Raw genomic sequence first — 17,119 nt, forward strand, 5'->3', positions numbered from 1 at the left:
CGGAGGAGGGAAGTCAAGTTAATTCTCAGCAGTGAACGTAACGTTAATCTTACCTTTCACTTTTTCAGGCATGCAGTTATGGAATAAGGAAATAGGTTTATTTCCCCTTCAATAGAAAGCCTCTTGGAGAGGAGGATTTGTGTGTCTCTCTATTGTCATTGGGGCCATCCTATTTCTCAGCACAAACCCAGTGGATGTAATACCTAGTAGTGAGTGTGCTGGGGCCACGCTGAGGCTGCACAGGGGATGAGGACTAGCACCGATGAAGGTTCATTTCAGACCATGCTTGGCTGGTCCACATCTCCAGTTGTTTCGTAGTTGCCTTGTTGTTGGATGCATGTCTTCAGGGATGGAGGGTTGGTTTCCTTGGCCTCACTTGCAGCTGTGGTCATGCTTGACTCTGTGCCATGGGTGCTGGGTGTAGTCTTGAGGGAGTGCTCTGCACTTGCCATCGCCCCCAGACTGGCTAGGGAGTTGCAGGTGTCCCCATCTCTTGCCACCTGGCTGGCTGACAGCGCTTCGTTGAGTTTGTAATGGGATGTTCTCATCTTCCTTTGCACATTGTTCTCAGGCTGATGGGACTTGGGAATAATGTGTTCAGATGAGTTAGAGGCAGCCAGCCCAGCCAAGTTTCTGACAGTGATGAGAGGTCTTCTCGTGCTGTCTGCCCTGCCAGCAACTTCAGCAGCACAAAGTGAGGGCTTTGTGCTTGAGCTGTCCGTTCATGGGTTTGTAAGAGCGGCTTAACAGAGTGTATATGCAGCCAAGTGGCTCCTTCAGCAGTGCACGAATGAATCCAAACGTGAGCAAAGCCAAGGCTTGCTGCTGCCCTGCCAGCCAGCTCTGTTGAGGTCTCCTCTGTGAGATGGGGGCACCTGGGAGCCCAGACACTTGGGAGCTTCCAGTGTGCACATCATGAATAGCCATCCTGTTTCCTTCTCTCTGTACTGGATCTTGCTGGGATAATCAGAAGTTTTAAGACAGCCCCTGTACTCATGTCTAGGCCCTGTAACTTGCTGGCTCGTCCCAGGGTGCTGTCCACACTTGCTTTGTCCCTGTTTGTTTAACTTTGGAGACCCATGAACTACTTCCAGTAGACCTCTGGAGGAGCAGCTAGAAGGAGCAGGCCCACCTATACAACACAACAGTATATGCACTTGGCCTTTTTATTGAAGGAGTCCATGCTTTCTCTAGGAGGTTTTTAGTGGCTTATCAGTCAAAAAGGGTTAAACAATCATTGCTACATTGTAGGAATGAAGCTCACTGGAGGAGCTGAGACTTTTTTGGGTCTGGTGCAAGACTGTGAAGAGAAGAGCAGCAGTGTTCTACTATGGCCCTCCCACTTCCTCACCTGTACACCAGGCATGTTTCTGTCAACATGTTTCTTTCCAAACAAACAGAGAAGTGTGTCTGGGCATGGGTAGAATGGAGTAAAAAGCCTGAAGTCCGCCTCTGCATGTGTGCCTCTCTGGGGAGGATGGAGCAAAGGTCTGCCAGCACCAGCAGCACCGTGGCCGACAAGGCAGAGCTCGAGTACCGCGGGGATCAGAGCAGTGCATGAGCCTGTGCAGAGGAGTTGGGAAGGCTGGGATGCAGCTTCCTAAGCATTTCTTACAGCATCAGTCTTTATGCAAAAAATATGCAGCTCTGAAGTGTTCATCCTTGCTCCTGTGCTGCCTGCCTTGTCTTGCTAGTACAGCTGTTCGGGCAGCTGTCGGTGGACTTGCTCGGAGACCTGTGGCAGTTAAAAATAACACTTCCCTCCTCTTTTTTTTTTTTTTTAAACTGTCAGGAGCAAGTGCTGCTTGTTGAATCTGTGGTGGTGAAAGCACAGCCCTAGATTTGGGCACACTGTTAGTGGCTCTGTATTGAGGTGTCTTTGCTTTGCTCTGAATGGCCAGTAGGGCTCTAACCTCCGAGTTGGACGTGCCCTTCCAGCAGGCCAGATGATGCTTGTTGTAAGCAGAAGCTGATTATTCCACAGTTATGCTATAAAGCTGAAGTAGTATTAGGGACCACAGAAATAAAGTCTCTATGGGTAAGATCCCCTTGGCCTGTCCCGTTAAAAACATGTTTGTGCCCACCGAGCACCCTGGGTATGTCACCTGTGAATAACACTGCTGCCTGCAACTCAGCTGTGGCTTTTCCAGATCTGGGGCTGAAGGCAGCGTTGCCTTTATTTATACACAAATTTATACAATTTATACACAAATGAAGTGTTTCAGTGCTATTTAGTGTTTTGTATCCTCTTTGCTTTTTTAGAAGTTGCAATAAGAAAAAAAAAGGCAACAACAAAACCTTAATTGCACCATCCAGAATTGTATGTGCTTAAAGTGAGTCACTCTGGGACCGTGTAACCGTAATCTTTGTCCTCATCTCCACCCTGCTGCTTGTCACTCTCCTTCCCTGAAGCACTGCTCTAGCAGTTAGGAGCTTTTGTCATCTGTAAAACACCCTCCAATACAGAAAGACTCAACCAAAAATTCTGTTAAATGCTTTATCTTTTACTGTATTCATCTGACCTCTTAGCCCACACAACTAGAAACTCTTCTAGATATTTTGTGAAGATACCTGGGTGCAAAGGAACATCTTGATGCTTCTCTAGCAGAGCATGTGCATCAATGTGAGAAGAGGGAAGGCTTGTGGGACTGAGGCTTGGGAAGATGCGTCTGCCTTCTTGTTCCCTTGTAGTATTTTCCACCCTTTGTGGTGATGGAAATGTTTTCTCTGACTCTGAACCCTTTCAGAAACAGGTTCCTCATAAATTCCACTTGTTGTTTTGGTGTGTTCTGGGGGTTTTGGGATTATTTTCATTTTCTCTTCTAGGCTATCGCTGTGCTCTGTTAAAGAGAAACCTTGGTCTTCCCCAGAGGTTTCACCCGTGGAGCACAGTGGCTCTTTCCTCTGTCTGCAGCTTCAGAAGCACCTTGTAGTTCTCTGCTTTGTGCTGTACATTTCAAATGGGAGATATTCCCCCTTTTGGTCCTGTTAAGCTGCTTAGCTTGTCACATTGAGGGAAAATCAAGTGACAGACCTCTCCAGTGTAAATTTTTCAGTGCCTCTGCCTTAAACTCCCCTTGAAGCACACTCCCCTGTGTATGGCAGATGTGCAGTTTGGGGGCACAGGTCAGTTTGTCCTTGGTTCACCCAGAAGCTGATGTGTACCTACCACTAAAAGATTGAACCTGATGCTGTGTCTGTGTGTCCCTGTCCCAGTATGTATGTGACTTGTGTTTTTTTTTCCCTGCTGCCTATCATAACAAGTTAAAAATAAACCCTGGTGTTTTTCTACACTGTGGGTAGAGCATTCCTTTGAAAGTTCAAGTGCGAAAGTGATAGGCATTGGCAAAAATGTGCTGCTTTCAGACTGGTGCCAAAGGGAGCTCGTCCCCTTCCCGTTTAGCTTGCCTCCAGGTTGTTTTCGGCATCTTTTTAAGAAGCTGTGCTTATCGCTGCTGGTAACACTGTGGTTGATCCCATACCTGGGCTCTAGGTACAAATCCTGCATCTGCACTTGAAAAAGTCAATGAAGCTTACAGGAGACAACTGTAAAATGATTCCTGAGCTGGTAGGAGTGCCTTGGAGTGAGAGTCATGGAGCTCAGTCTGCTCAGCTCTGCAGAGGTGATAGTGTGTATGTGCCTCTGTGCAGGGAAAATACTCTTCTCGGAGTCTTTAACCTGGCAAAGCAAATCATAGTAAGCACAAACACTTGCTCTTGGTTGTAGTTGAACACACTCAGTGTGGGCAGTGGTATAAATCTGGGTGGAATGCAGGGTTTTGTACACAAGGTCTGATCCAGTGGTGGCGTGGGCAATTCTGGTCTTAAACTAAAGAAGCAGAGGTGGAGGGGAGAGTGGAGAAAGCTTGTTATGCAAACAGGGACAAAGAAGTAAGCACGTGCAAAAAGAGCCACAAGTGCAGGAGGGGGAAAACACAAGTCCAGACCTTGGCTGGTAGAAAGTGTGTCGGAAGTCTCTGTGTATGGATGTTCCCCTGACTCCCATAACTCTTTTGATGCTTTTTTTTTTTGCTCCTGATGCTAATTCTCTTGGCTTTGTTTCCCTGTTCAGTGTGCCGAGACTTCGCCGTTCTGGAAGATCACACCTTGGCCTATAACTTACAGGAGCAAGAGAGTAAGTAGTAATGATCATTGCAATAAACTGAAGCAAATTTGTCCCAACAGATATCTTGCTTTGTTTGGTTTTGCTAAGAAAAATCTTCCTTGCTTTTATTTCATTTTTATTCCTTTTAATGGAATATGAATTATTATTAGTCTTCACTGTCCTGTAACACTACTCTCTGTTCTGCCCCAGCTCACATTGTACCCTAGAGATAGTTGCATTTCATGTTTCAATTTTGTGCTCTCCTTTAGAGTTGAGTTTGTTTACACTGTTTATGACAGAATTGCACGTGGGAGTGCACTTGAGGTTTTGCTGTGCAAGGTTTTTAGAAATGACTAGCAGTTTTGAAAGCTTCAAGTTTTATAGGCTGATCTGAGGTGCAACCAGAAGAGCTCTGTTTATTTACTTATTTCAGAATCGCTAGTGCCTGCCTTTTGAAAGGAGGCTTCCTTTTAAGACATTTTGAGGTAGGGCAGCTGTGCACTGTAGGGTTTAAAAAGGGGGAAAAACAACAGCCAGGAACTACAGTGACTGGTGATTTTTTTTAAAAAAAAAATGCTTATCTGTCATTTGGGGTGTGTTTGCATTGCAGTTTCAGGTGTGGTGACATCTCTATTCTGCTTTGCTGGGTGCCCAGACCATTGGTATCTACCAGTACTAGGCACTAATACCATTCCAACTACTCTGCCAAGTGTGCAGCTTGTGCTGAAGTTGTGCCCTTGCTGCTGGAACCTGAGACCACTGAATTAAAGCCAGCTCTCAGCTGCAGCTCACGTAGCCATGTTTTCTTGCAGGCAGTATCCATGTATGGTAAAGGACTCGCTGTAGTATTCAGTTGCTAAATATAAAGGTAGTGAGATTCTGGAACCGATTATGTTGAGAGTGAGAGAAGCTTCCTGCTCTGGAGGTTCTTGAGGACAAATTAGAGAAGCATCCATCAGAAGTATCTTAGGTTCAGCTTGTCCTCACTGGCCTCTGGTGGTCCCTTCCAGACCCACTGTATTAATCTAGGGTAGTTTCCCTAGAAATTCAAAGCCTGAAAAGCATTCCCTAGAAATCTCGATGTGATTAAGATATGCAGATTTTGTTTTGGTAACAGACACACATATACAGCCCCCTCAGTGCTGAAACGAGACAATCTCAAGCTGCTAGCATAATTTCGGTTCAGGACTTCCCCACCTTTAGAGATATTACATGATGTTTCCCTGCTAAGAACTGTCTTCCTTTCTGGCCTGGAATCTCCCTCCCACTTGCTTTGTCTTGTTCACACGGTGAACTTCTGCAGGCTGATTTGGGGGTTCTTGTCTGTGTTTATTTCCAGTTGAGCATCACTTGGCAACAAACGTTCAGCGTAATCGTCTGGTGAAACATGACTTGCAGGTGGCCAAGCAACTGCAAGAAGAGGATCTGAAAGCACGTGCTCAAATCCAGAAACACCAAAAAGACTTGTGAGTTTGGGATGGATCTGTTGAAATGCTAGTTCCATTTGGTCAGAGCACTGAAATCATCTGCTTTGATTTGAGTTGATTGACAGTATGTGAGGTTCAGGTTGATCAGCCTTTTGGTTTTGTTTCCTTTTTCCTTTGGCTATTCATTGCCATAAAAGTATTGCTACTAGGCTCTGGCACAGAGTAATGAGAACAGGGTGGGAGTAGGTACTCCTGGGGCCCGTCCTGGCTTAGATTTTGTTGCCTGACCACGGGAAGGAGCCTTCCTGTTCTGCTGCCTCTTGGCAAAGTGGGGTAACTTGGCCACTTGTGTTGACCTTGTCCCTGACTAAAGTCTGAGAAAGAGGAAACCGCACCACAGAAATACGCAGTGTTACAGTGAATTCTCTCTCTTGTGGAAGTTGCAGATAGTGGCGTGCTTGCATTGTGTCTGATGAGTTCTTTTGGGGAGCTGGGCGTGATGCTTTTTGGTGTCACTCTGCACTGAACAGCTGAAAGGACCTGCTTGTGCTTGTGGATACTCCAGCGTGAAGTGACCTGGGAAGAGAAGCTGCTGCCCCAGGGTCAATTGATGGAGATGGGTGTTGGGAGACAGGCCTTCTCTTGCAGTCACTGACTTCTGCAGCAGCTGTGGGAGGATGTTTAATGAGTGATCCAGTTTGCTTTGCGGGTTTGCTCAGCCTCACACACGCCAGATCTAACCCTGTGGCCTGCAATTTGGCTTTCTGTGGGCCATGGCTCTTGGGCCGTGGAGGTGGTATAGAAATGAAACGTGGTAGTGCAGGGCAAAACTGACTGCTTTCCAATCCAGGGTTGACATTGGTGCTTTTCTTTTTTTCTTGTTCCCCCCACAACTTAGTTTCTTGCAATATGTGAGATGTAACAAATGGGTTGTGTGAGAGGGTTCGGTCAGATCCCAATGATGGCAGACAGCAGCCTGCTTTCTGGTGGGGCTCCCTGCAAATGCAGGCTCTGCAAGGCAGGATGCATCTCCCAGCGGCTGGGCTGCCTCCTGCCTTGTGTTGTGCTCTGTGATGCCACCCACCAGGTACAGTTGGTGGTGGATCACAAACCCTGGGTGGCTCATCTGGCAGAGACAGCGATGGAGTGGAAGAGCTCTGTGTTGCAGATGTGTGAGATATAGGACTGGCTTCAAAGGAGCTGCTCATAAAAGATTTGAAGCTGAGGCGTGACAAATCAACCACTGTTTTCAGTGTTCCCAGCAGACTCAAGCAGCACTGGGTAATACATGTGTATCTCTCAAGTCTATGCTTTCTTTCAATAGCTTTGTCTTCATTAGCAATTAGAGATGTGAGCATGTAAATGACAACATAAAAATTAGTTTTGTATGGCAGAGATGGTTCTTTTTTTGTTACTTGCTGGGAACTGCAAACAATTTTCTTGTTGTAGGACTCTAAAATGGGATTTGCTAACTTTGTGAGCCAAGTTACGGGCAGAACTGCTGATGCAAAATGTTGTGTCAGCAGCAATTCTGCTCCTGAAAGCATGAGCTCTTCTTCAAGAACAGTAAAAAAAGTTGGAGGCATCCTTTTGTAGTTGGATCTTTTTCTTCCTTAATTCTCTGTACGTTCCCACTGTCTCTTCCTTGTGCAAGATCAGGGTGTTCTGGCAACAAAATGGTCCTTGCTGTTGTTGCTTACTCTATTGTCTAGGACAGTTTGACACTGCAAGGTGATGGAGGCGTGAAGAGGCAGAACTGGGTGGCCTTTAGAAACAGGGAGCGTAAAAAAGCCCTTCAAATCTGTGGGCTTTCTTCTGCCTTTCAAATCCTAGATTTTCTCAGAAAGACTTTGTGAAGATAAATGAGAGAATAGAAATAACTTTTCTTCTCTTTTTAAGAGTAAAGGGAAGCATCAAACCTTATTTTCATGCTTCTTTAAAAGCATCTCTCTCTCACATCTAGCTGAGCAGCCTGCACGCTGCCAAGGGTAGTAGCAAGGTTGCTAAAATAACTGTCGGAAATACCGTGAAAAGATGCTCTTTCCTCATTTTCCTCCCAGTGCCATGCTGGTTCTGTTACACTAACTGTACAACAGTCCTTTTGAACAGTTCCCTTAAACCCTTTTATTTTTTTGTCCTCATCTGGCAACAATTACTTGCTACACCCAACATGAATGGGAGCTTTCTGATCATGCTGGCCTTTTTTTTTGTTTGTTTGTTTTTGTTTGTTTGTTTGTTTTTTTCTTTCCTAAACTGTTGTAGAGTTACCTGGACACTCTTTTAACACTCCTGGCTGCCCAGGAACGAGGGACACATGGGTATGATGTGCAGGGATGGTGACGTTTATGTTACTCTGGCTGGTTTCTGGGGACTGATGGGCACTTGAACTCACACTAAAAAACAGAAGGACAAGAAGAGCTGTCAAAGTTTTTACCTATTTTTTTATGCTGAGTCAGGTCGAAACACTAGCTTACGCTGATTGACTAATCAAGTCTCAGTATTTAATTACCACTGAGCAATAAAACCCAAAATCTAATCCTCTGTTGCTCTTCAGTGATTCTTAGAGATTGATCTGGTGTATTCCGAGATTCATGTCATGAGGAACAAGAAAATACTTCTGCTATTGCATTACTTTTAGTGTTCTTTGCTGCGAATGGAGAGGCACTGACCTTGTTGCCTTGGCTCTGAAAGACGATTAGCTATTTCTGTCTCCTGTTTGTCTGCAATAAGATGTATTTTAAGCATTTAGCGAGTCAGTTGGTGCTGATGAACTTGGCACCTTAGCTCTCTTCACAGGTGCCAGTGGAACTGGAGACGTGCAATGCCTTGATACGTCTGACCTTTCTAACTTATTTTCTACCTGGATTCATGTCCTCTGAGACCGGGGTCGTAAGGGATCCACTTAGGCCCACTGACAGTCTGTTCTCTGGGATTTGCATGTTCAGCTATTGTTTTGCTGGGGACTGTGGTTCCCTGCTGGTACCAGGTTCATCAAGGTCCCTTTTTTATGGCGGATTCAAGAACTAGATTTACTGCCATGTGAGCTTGTCTGCCTTTGAACAGATCTCTCTCCAGAGTCAAGTGAAATGCACACAGGCACACACACAAAATGCCAGGTTTTATTACCTGTCTGAAAGAAACTAATGTCTAAATAGAATCATAGAATCATTTAGGTTGGAAAAGACCTTTAAGATCATTGAGTCCAACCATAAACCTGACTGCGGATGTTTGACATGTGATAACTGCAGCCCTGCAAACACTGAAATTCATGAGTGCCTTCGAGGGTGTCTCTAGATGTGTGTCAGTTTATAGAGATGCACAAGTGTTTGTGAGCATGGTGGTCTGGGAAAGGGAGGGAAATGTCATGTTGTGACACTGACTTGGGGTTCATATGTGTTTGGGGAAGGGGATATAAATAACATGCAGTACCCAGTTGCAGGTCTCCTTACAAGGAGCAGTGACCAGAAATAAAGCAGCTTCTTTTCCCTCCTGCTGCAGGTTCCTTTACCTTCCCTATAACAGATCAGTTGTTTCTTGGTGGCTTTTGTCCTCTAAACCCTCTTCTTGTCGCAGTGTCCTTCCTCCCTACCCTAAACCACGTATCCACTTTTTCAGCTTCTCTCGTTGTTCTTTACTTTCTATAAAAGCAGGCTCTGTGGTGCCACTGACTGCTCCAGCCATGCCGCTTCTGTTTTGCTACAGAAAGCTCTTATCTACACTTAATATTTTAATTTCCTCTGCTCGCATCCTAGACTCCCTTCCTGTCCTTTGCCTCCAAGTTAGCTAAGTTGCTTATGCTCTGATCCTTGCTCAAGCCTAGAACTAGTTGCTGCAGCCCACCGGGTCCAACTTCGACATAGCTGAACCTGCTTCTCTTGAAATATTTGCTTTACTTCCACAATAACGCTCTTGATAGTCCTCCCATTGCCTATCTGATCATTGCCAGTGTATTCTTCAAAAGATTGTATTCTAATAAAGCAAGCTCTGCCTCTTGCTGTTCCGTCTCATCTCCTTCTATACCTTACCTTTCTCAATTGCAGTCAATTGCAATCTAAGGATTGCTATTTTTTTTTCCTGACCTGTTTAGAGATAGTCTTTGGCTCAATTTCAGCACTGCTGAAGGGGAGCGCTATTAATCTTTCTTCTCAAATGCCCCATCCCTTTTCTGAGTTGCCCTAAGGAACCCCTGGCCATCGTTCCAGCTTGTTCTGACACATATCGCTCTCTTGGCACCAGTTCTGCTTTTGTGTCTCATCCCACCTCAGCGACACTTCTCATTCATTACTGCACTGCCACCTCCATCCTCTGCTTCGCCTACTTAGTGTGTTTTGCTATCAGCATTTCTACACTTTCTCCTTCTTGGCTTTCATGTGAAAACCACTTCCCAGAAATGCCTGCATTAACCTGACCCCTAAACCCCGCTTTGGCACCACGTGTACAAAAACTCCTCAGCAGAATTAGACTGTTTGCAGAGACTCCTGTGTGCTACCTTGGCCTGCCCTGTCCTATGGTACCTACCTCCTTTCTTAGCAAGCTGCCTATGAATCTGTTTTCTCTTGCTTTGTACTCTGATTGTGAGTGTTTTGGGACCTGTTTTCTAAATCTGGCCAGCAGTAAGTACAGGGAGTCCTGGTCCCTGGTGAGGATTCATAGGCTTTTCACTAATACTCAGTAATAATTCTGTGTATTCGGATGGTTCTTTAGCTCTTTTATCCCTTTCTCCAGGCAGACTGATGCCTGTGACTTTAGCTGCCTGTAATCCTTGTCTTCTTGCCTTCTAGAGAACGACAGGACTGCGAGATCGCTCAGGAAATCCAAGGGAAGCTGGTATTTGAAGCGGAGCAGCGCCGCAAGCAAGAGGAAACAGATGAGGTAACCTTTTAAGCTATAGGGATGGCAGGGCTATTTGTAGCAGCCCTTTCAGTGCAGGCATTTCTTGGTCATTAGCCACGAGAGTTGGCTTGCGTGGTGTCAGTCCTGATCCTCACAGATGGTTGCACAGAGATTTTTGGGGAGTCCTGTTACAGGAATCGGATATAGTCATAGTCCTCACGCTGAAGGGTCACAAGGATTGTTGATGCCAGTGGCCTTGCTAACGAAGAGGGCAAGTAATAGGTGGGTCTTGTTGAGGTGTTCATTGCCCTGGTGTAGGAAAGTGTAATTGCTTGTGCAGTTTGAGATCTGGCTTCTTTCTCAAGTGCAAGAAGACACGTACTACTTCTGGGAGAATCCTGGGTCACGATTTGTTGGTCTTTGGTGCAAAGACTACAGCAGGATCCTCAGCCTAGCCATCCATCTCTGGCTTCTCCTTCATCTTCAATTTAGTCTTTCACAGCCTGAACACTCTGTTCAGTTTTTTTACTAGCAGATTCCTTTTGTGATTTCAGAATATTGCTTTGCTGCCGTTGCTTAAGAGTGGGCAGTGTGGTTTGTCCATGGTATTCAAAGGATTTGGCTTGTTGATCACTTTATTGTGTCAGCCTGTCAGATTAAGCATTCAAGAAAGCCAGAGAGTGGAGGAACACCTGTGTGAGCCTGGAGTGTGGCCCCATTTTTGATTACAGATGGTTTCCTGAGAAGTCTGAGTAGTCTTAAGATGCTCAAGAAGCACCTGGTGGCATTTTCTCTGTAGAAACACAAGGTTGTGTTTCCTGAAAGAGCCTGAAATAAGAATCTGTCCTTACCTGACAGATGCATCAGTTTGCTTGTACAAGACCTTGTTTTCTTATACAGTTAAGTCCACGCAAGTACTGAAAGGCTGCCCAGGCAGATGTGGAAGGGCTTCTAAGAGGAGCTTGTGGCCACGAGGGTGGGAGGAACACTCTGGCTAAAGGATTTGTGCTATAAACGTGACCATCTGTCTCATTTTTATCGGTAAGGTGAAGAGGATGCAATACTACTCATGTTGCCTGTGGGAACTGCACCTTTCCTTCCTGCTTTACATAGAGAGCTGCTGGGATGTCAGCAGTCTGACAACAGGTCCCTGCAACCTGTCAAGCCAGCGTGCTGACCATCTTGTGCTGTTGGGAGCAATCTTGAAATGAACATGGCCCAAAGCAATTAAGAGAAGTCATAAATATTCTTTCTCTTCCTGCTGGTGCATGAGAAGTTCCCAGGTGTGGCTGAAACCTAACTGTGGACTGGGTTAGGCTACAGCTGGGTACCAGGGTATGACACTACTGCCTGTCCTTGTAACAGGACTTCTGGAGAGTTTGAATTGATCCTGCTTCCCTTCCAGGGCCCCCTGCCGCGTTATTTCCTTTGGGTGGGCTCCTGTGCTGATGCAAAGCCTGAGCAATGGGAGCGAGGCTGCCCAGTGCCACAGAGGTTTGTCAGCTGGCAGAGTGACAAATGTCAGAGCCCAGTCTGTAGCCCTTGGCACAGCATCTATACACGTACCCTGCAGGGCATCCTGTTTTACACCGATACTGGCCACACGCTGGGCTAGTCTTGTATTTGTCCTACATGAGGGTGTAGCTGCACAGCATACGTGATAGCTCTCTGGTATCGGTAGTGGCTGGCAGGTGTTATGCCAGTGCTTTGCTTGAGGCAGATCCAGTCTGATGCACAGGAATTTTAAATGAAGTGCTAAGCCTACCTGCTTACAAGTCCAATTTTTAAGAAATGGTTTGTGTGGATTTGCAAGTCTCAGTCCTGGAGATAATGTGCTTAAGCCTGTATATTTATAGACTTACTGTACTTGCTAGAAGAGGTTACCCTTGTCAGGGGAAGGAATTTTTTTTTTTTTTTTTTTTTAAAGAACCCGTGGCATCCCCAGGTCCTCCACAGCGCTGGTTAGTGAGCAGATCTGATCTGAATCCTGAAATAACAGTTTGTACTTGAACACCCATCCAGTGTCCTCCAGTGCTGGCTTTGCTCTGGAGGGCATTGGCTCTTAGTTTGCATTTCAGTGATGCCTTTCCTGCCTGCAATTTACACTTTGTATGCATGGCTCTATAAAGGTCCTGAGGATTAGGGAGGCTTAAATGAATAGCATCCAAAGGGCTAGCATGCCCACCTGGTATCTTCCAGCTTTTCTTCCTGGCTTCAGACTAGCTCCACTGACTCGCAGGCTTCCGGGCCTCAAATGAGCAAGCCCAAGGGAGCTGTTTGGTGTTGGTAGGCCTTGTTGATCCATTAGTCATCTCGAAGAAAAAACAATTAGGAAAATGGACTGCTGTTCTCTTTGATGGCATATCTACCAAAACTATGACAGAAGATAAACGGCTCCAGTCCCTGCAGTGCTCCTGCCTTGTGCCTAGTCCTCTCTTCCTAATGTCCCTTTTGATTTTCTTCAGCCTCTGTCTGTCAAATTGATGCATTTCCCTGCCTGGCATCCTACAGTCTCTGTAAATTACAGCTAGTTTGAAGAGACTTCATGACTTGCTCTGAAATCTCCTTCCAGTCAGAAGTGCCTTCAGCTGGAGACAGTCTTTGCCTCTGTTTTTCTTTTCCTGATGGAGTCCAGGGGAGAGGTCCAGCCCACTCGTGTGAGCGGGTGTACGCTTTTGTGATTTCCAGATCTTGATGAAAGCCTGAGGGTTGCACACACAGTCCCTTTTGACATGCTTTGGCCATTATGGCTTTGCAGGCTTGTGTGCAGGTGGAACAGGAACCTGTGAGTCTGCCACAGGGTTGGAAGCTCAGTGGTGGATCTGGGTGAGGTTGCATACTGGTTGCTGAGACGGTCCCTTGTGTCAGCCACTAAGCTGGAAGCTCCATCCAGCCCAGGGGCTGAATTTGCAAGTAATACTGTTGTTGCCATGTCTGAAAAATTAAACTATCAGGATTTTTATAATTGAATAAAGAATTTGAATAAAAGAATCTGGAGATATTTTTAGGGGGGAAAGGTAATGTCTGTTTTCTTCCATCTCTGCAGGACATTGCCCGTCTCCTACAACAGAAAGAACTGCAGGAAGAAAAAAAGCGCAAGAAGCGCTACCCAGAATCCCAGGGACACGCAGTCTGTGAAGACAGCTATTATACAGAAAATGGAGGTACGTTTCTGCTAGATAAAGGATCAAGATCATGGCAGTACAGGTGAACCTGGTGATCTGGCAACTCCATTTAGGAGCTTTCCCTTATCCTACAGTCCTGCATTCAGCACTGTAGCATAGCATCAGTTTTCAGGGTCAGGATCAGGCTTTATTCTAGAATCGGGAAATATTTAAAAATACAAACGGATAAGACAACTTTATAATTTTTGATGTCCTAGAAGATGGCCTAAAGGACAGGGATAGGGTGTGTGTATGTGCAAGCACACCCATGCGTGCGTGTTTTAAAAGGGCTTGTGGAAAAAGACAGCTGATGGTACTGATAAGCCACAGTTACTTCTGTGTAATACCGCAAGCGTGCGGAGGAGAAATGCAGACGTAATGTTCATGGAACAGCCTTTCAAAAATAACTCCTTGCAGGTATGTAACCAAGCATTAAAATTAGCACAACAGCTTTGAATGACTTACTGAATGACAAGGTCATCTCCACAGAATGTCTCTGCTGTGTTATCATCTGGGACTTTATGTTGTGGAAAAGATAGGGCCCACAGCGCTGTATTGCTTTCTCTTGGTCGGCTTTTATGATTGAATACAGACCTTCTTTAAATCAGGAGGAGAGAATCAGGGTGTGTTTAATTATGGAGCAATCTGCGGATGGCTTTGCTGTGCACTGGTGGTGGTTCTTGTGTTCTTTTTTCAAAAAAAAAAATGTGTCGGGGAAGAGATGGGCTGCTTTTGATTAACATATTGTGAAGATGATGATCAAACCTCTTATTTCTCATTTAACATCAATGCCATTGGCAATTTTATACGTCTTTTATTTAAACTTACACGAAGTATTTTAGTTTCAATTGGGAAGAAGTTCAAGGATGGCCGAGAAAACACAAAGCACGAAGTGCAAAACAGTAATCAAGTGGAAACTTCATGACCACAAGTCCTGCAACGTGTACAGGGGTGGGAAAGACTTTGATCTTGGAATCTTATGGCCAACCCACACTTCAATTTTTCAGAATTAAATGGGACAAGTTCCTGAAAAAATACAATATAGGTAATACTGTTGCAATGCAGAGATGGTAGGACAGAAGAGATTTTTATAACAGAAATCAGCTGACAAAAGCCTGTGACACTCTGAACTGAGACTGTGGTGTGAATTTGGAGAGCAGGATATTGTGTGGATCTAATTTTTCTTCCTACAATAATCTGTAGTCTTGGAGTGAGGTAGAAGGTGTTTTGCCTGACCATTCATAGTAGTGCTGCTCTTGATCTGCACTCCTTAAAAACTAGAAGGGACTGGAGTGGATTTTGATGCCTGGATTATCTAGTCCATTGATCTGGAACCTCTTAAATACTTCAGTACCATTTGATTTGGCTTCAGCATCCGCGGTTTGTATCGTCCTCATTACTTGTGAACTTAAACAAAAAAAAAAAAGCCCTTGCTTTGTTTGGGTTTCAGTCTGTCTTTAGACTGAGTAAAAATTTATCCACATCCATGAGGAATGTGGATTAGGGCTATTGCTCCAAAGCAACCTGAGCTCTTAAGAAGTGGAAAAATAAACATGGAAAAAAGGCAGAGTTCCTCCCAGAAGTATCTGTGCCATGAAAAACATCTCTCTGTTTGCTCAGTTACTTGCTGCTTGAGGGAGTAACACCAGGACCTAAAGAGCGTTTACACGGCCCCTGCAGAAGGTGCCGCAGGAACTGGCACCTGCTGAGGAGTTAATCACCCTGAGATACCCCAAAAGCAAATCTTCTGCTCGGGCTGTCTGGCATGGTTGTGTTACCTGCAGTGATCCTTTCCCAGCGCGGCCACGCTTTGCTCTTTCATGATCTTCTGCTCTCTGCTGCTGTATTTATTGAGCTTTACTTAATGACAAAATGGAATTAATTCTTAGACCCTTGTTAGTATTGTTCAAAAACTGACTCTCGCTTTCAGGCTCTGGTCTCCGTTGTTCAGTAAGTCACTTAAATTGTTTTACTGGATATTTGTTTTCTGTGAATAATCTGAATGATCTAAATCTGAACAGAAAAAGGAGTCAGTTAACAGGAACTGCTGTGGTTACTCTTACGGTTCTTGGATTTTTAAAAATATACCTGTTCTGGATAAAAGTCACACAGATTTGTTTTCAAGGTGGATTTTCTGTAGGCTGTATTTTTGCTGGCTCTGAAAACGTTTTTTTCTGAGTAGAATGACTTGAAGGGAACATTCAGTTTTGGTGTGTGGGTTTTTTTTCTTTTTCCCTGAAATCTAGATGAGTGTAAGGAAGGAAGAGAAGAGCTGTTCATTAAAACAGAATGCAGTTCATGTGCAGTGAGATCTATTTAAAATATTTTTAGATGCTATAAATACCTCTCAGCAGTGGAGAAGGAAAGTCTTATGCTGCTAGGTTTTTGGTTTTGTTTTTTTTTTTTTGTGTAGCTCCATTTCACATCAGCCTCTGCTTCAAGGTGATTTTTTTCTTCAGAAATACGCCTTCATTCTGAAAAGCTGCTGTACAATAGTTCACTCAGTGCAGTGTTTTTCTTAGCAAATAGGTTCATTGGAAAATAAATTGGTCAGCAGATTGTATACACGCAGACTGCTGCAACCTCATAGCTGTGTCAGGTTTATTACTGAAACTAAAAGCAAAGAAAATTTCCACCTGCTTTCTGGAAAGCACGGAGGAAACAACCCCGCCAAGCTGCTGAGTAAGCAGCTTTTCCAGCTACATTGCTGAGGTCAGGAGCCCGGGTGTTGTGAAGTTTCTTGTCCTGCCCTTAAATTTCCATAGCCCTCTCTGCAGTTGGAGCCTAAACTTTTATTTAGGCAATCAATAACAGGCCCTGAAACTTCTGGGTCTGCAAGAGATACGTGACAGTTGGTTATGGTAGATACTTGGATGCTGCAGCTATTCATCATCTCGTTCTTGCTTTTAAAAAAAATCCCATCCCACTTGTCTCTTTCTCTTTTCTGCTTTATGTGGGTCTTTCACCCCATTAGGTGAGGCTGGTTTTTTTTTTTTTCTGATTAAAACCCTTGTGCCTGAAGCCAGGACAAGGCACTGGTGCTCATAAACCAGCATCCAACCTGACCCTCTGCTTGGCCCCTCCTGGCCTTATCCTCCTGGCCTTATGCCCTATTGCCTCCCAGCCTCACCTGCATCTTCATAGAATAGAATGGTTTGAGTTGGAAGGGACCTTAAAGATCATCTAGTTCCAACCCCCCTGCCACAGGCAGGGACACCTTTCCTCTAGACCAGGTTGCTCAAAGCCTCATCCAACCTGGCCTTAAATACGGCCAGGGAGGGGGCATCCACAGCTTCTATGGGCAAAGTGTGCCAGTGTCTCACCACTCTCACAGGAAAAAATTTCTTCCTAATGTCTAATCTGAATCTACCCTCTTTCAGTTTAAAACCATTCCCCCTCATCCTATTACTACTTGCCCTTATAAAAAGCCCCTCTCCCGCTTTCCTGTAGGCCCCCTTCAGGTACTGGAGCCCTCCTTTGCAAGCCTTCTTCTGGTGGTTTCAGTATACTGCAGCAGTGATGTGTCACCAGGAGATGAGCTGCTCTGCTGGCCGTTTTTCAGCCCAAACGGCATCATTAAAAGTCCTTCA

General features: G+C 45.1%; 1 protein-coding gene across 4 annotated transcripts in view; it reads left to right on the forward strand.

Annotated features, from left to right (window-relative positions):
* CCDC50 (coiled-coil domain containing 50) overlaps window positions 1-17,119 on the forward strand; it is a 44,867-nt gene that overhangs the window by 13,639 nt on the left and 14,109 nt on the right. For all 4 annotated transcript variants that reach the window (XM_068406837.1, XM_068406838.1, XM_068406835.1 and 1 more), the window contains exons 2-5: window positions 4,073-4,135; window positions 5,445-5,571; window positions 10,314-10,404; window positions 13,412-13,529. In XM_068406837.1, the coding sequence (XP_068262938.1) occupies window positions 4,073-4,135; window positions 5,445-5,571; window positions 10,314-10,404; window positions 13,412-13,529 (399 nt within the window). The remainder of the gene's footprint in view (window positions 1-4,072; window positions 4,136-5,444; window positions 5,572-10,313; window positions 10,405-13,411; window positions 13,530-17,119) is intronic.

This window comes from Nyctibius grandis, chromosome 8 (assembly GCF_013368605.1).
Source record: "Nyctibius grandis isolate bNycGra1 chromosome 8, bNycGra1.pri, whole genome shotgun sequence".
In the NCBI taxonomy this organism is placed as follows: domain Eukaryota; kingdom Metazoa; phylum Chordata; class Aves; order Nyctibiiformes; family Nyctibiidae; genus Nyctibius; species Nyctibius grandis.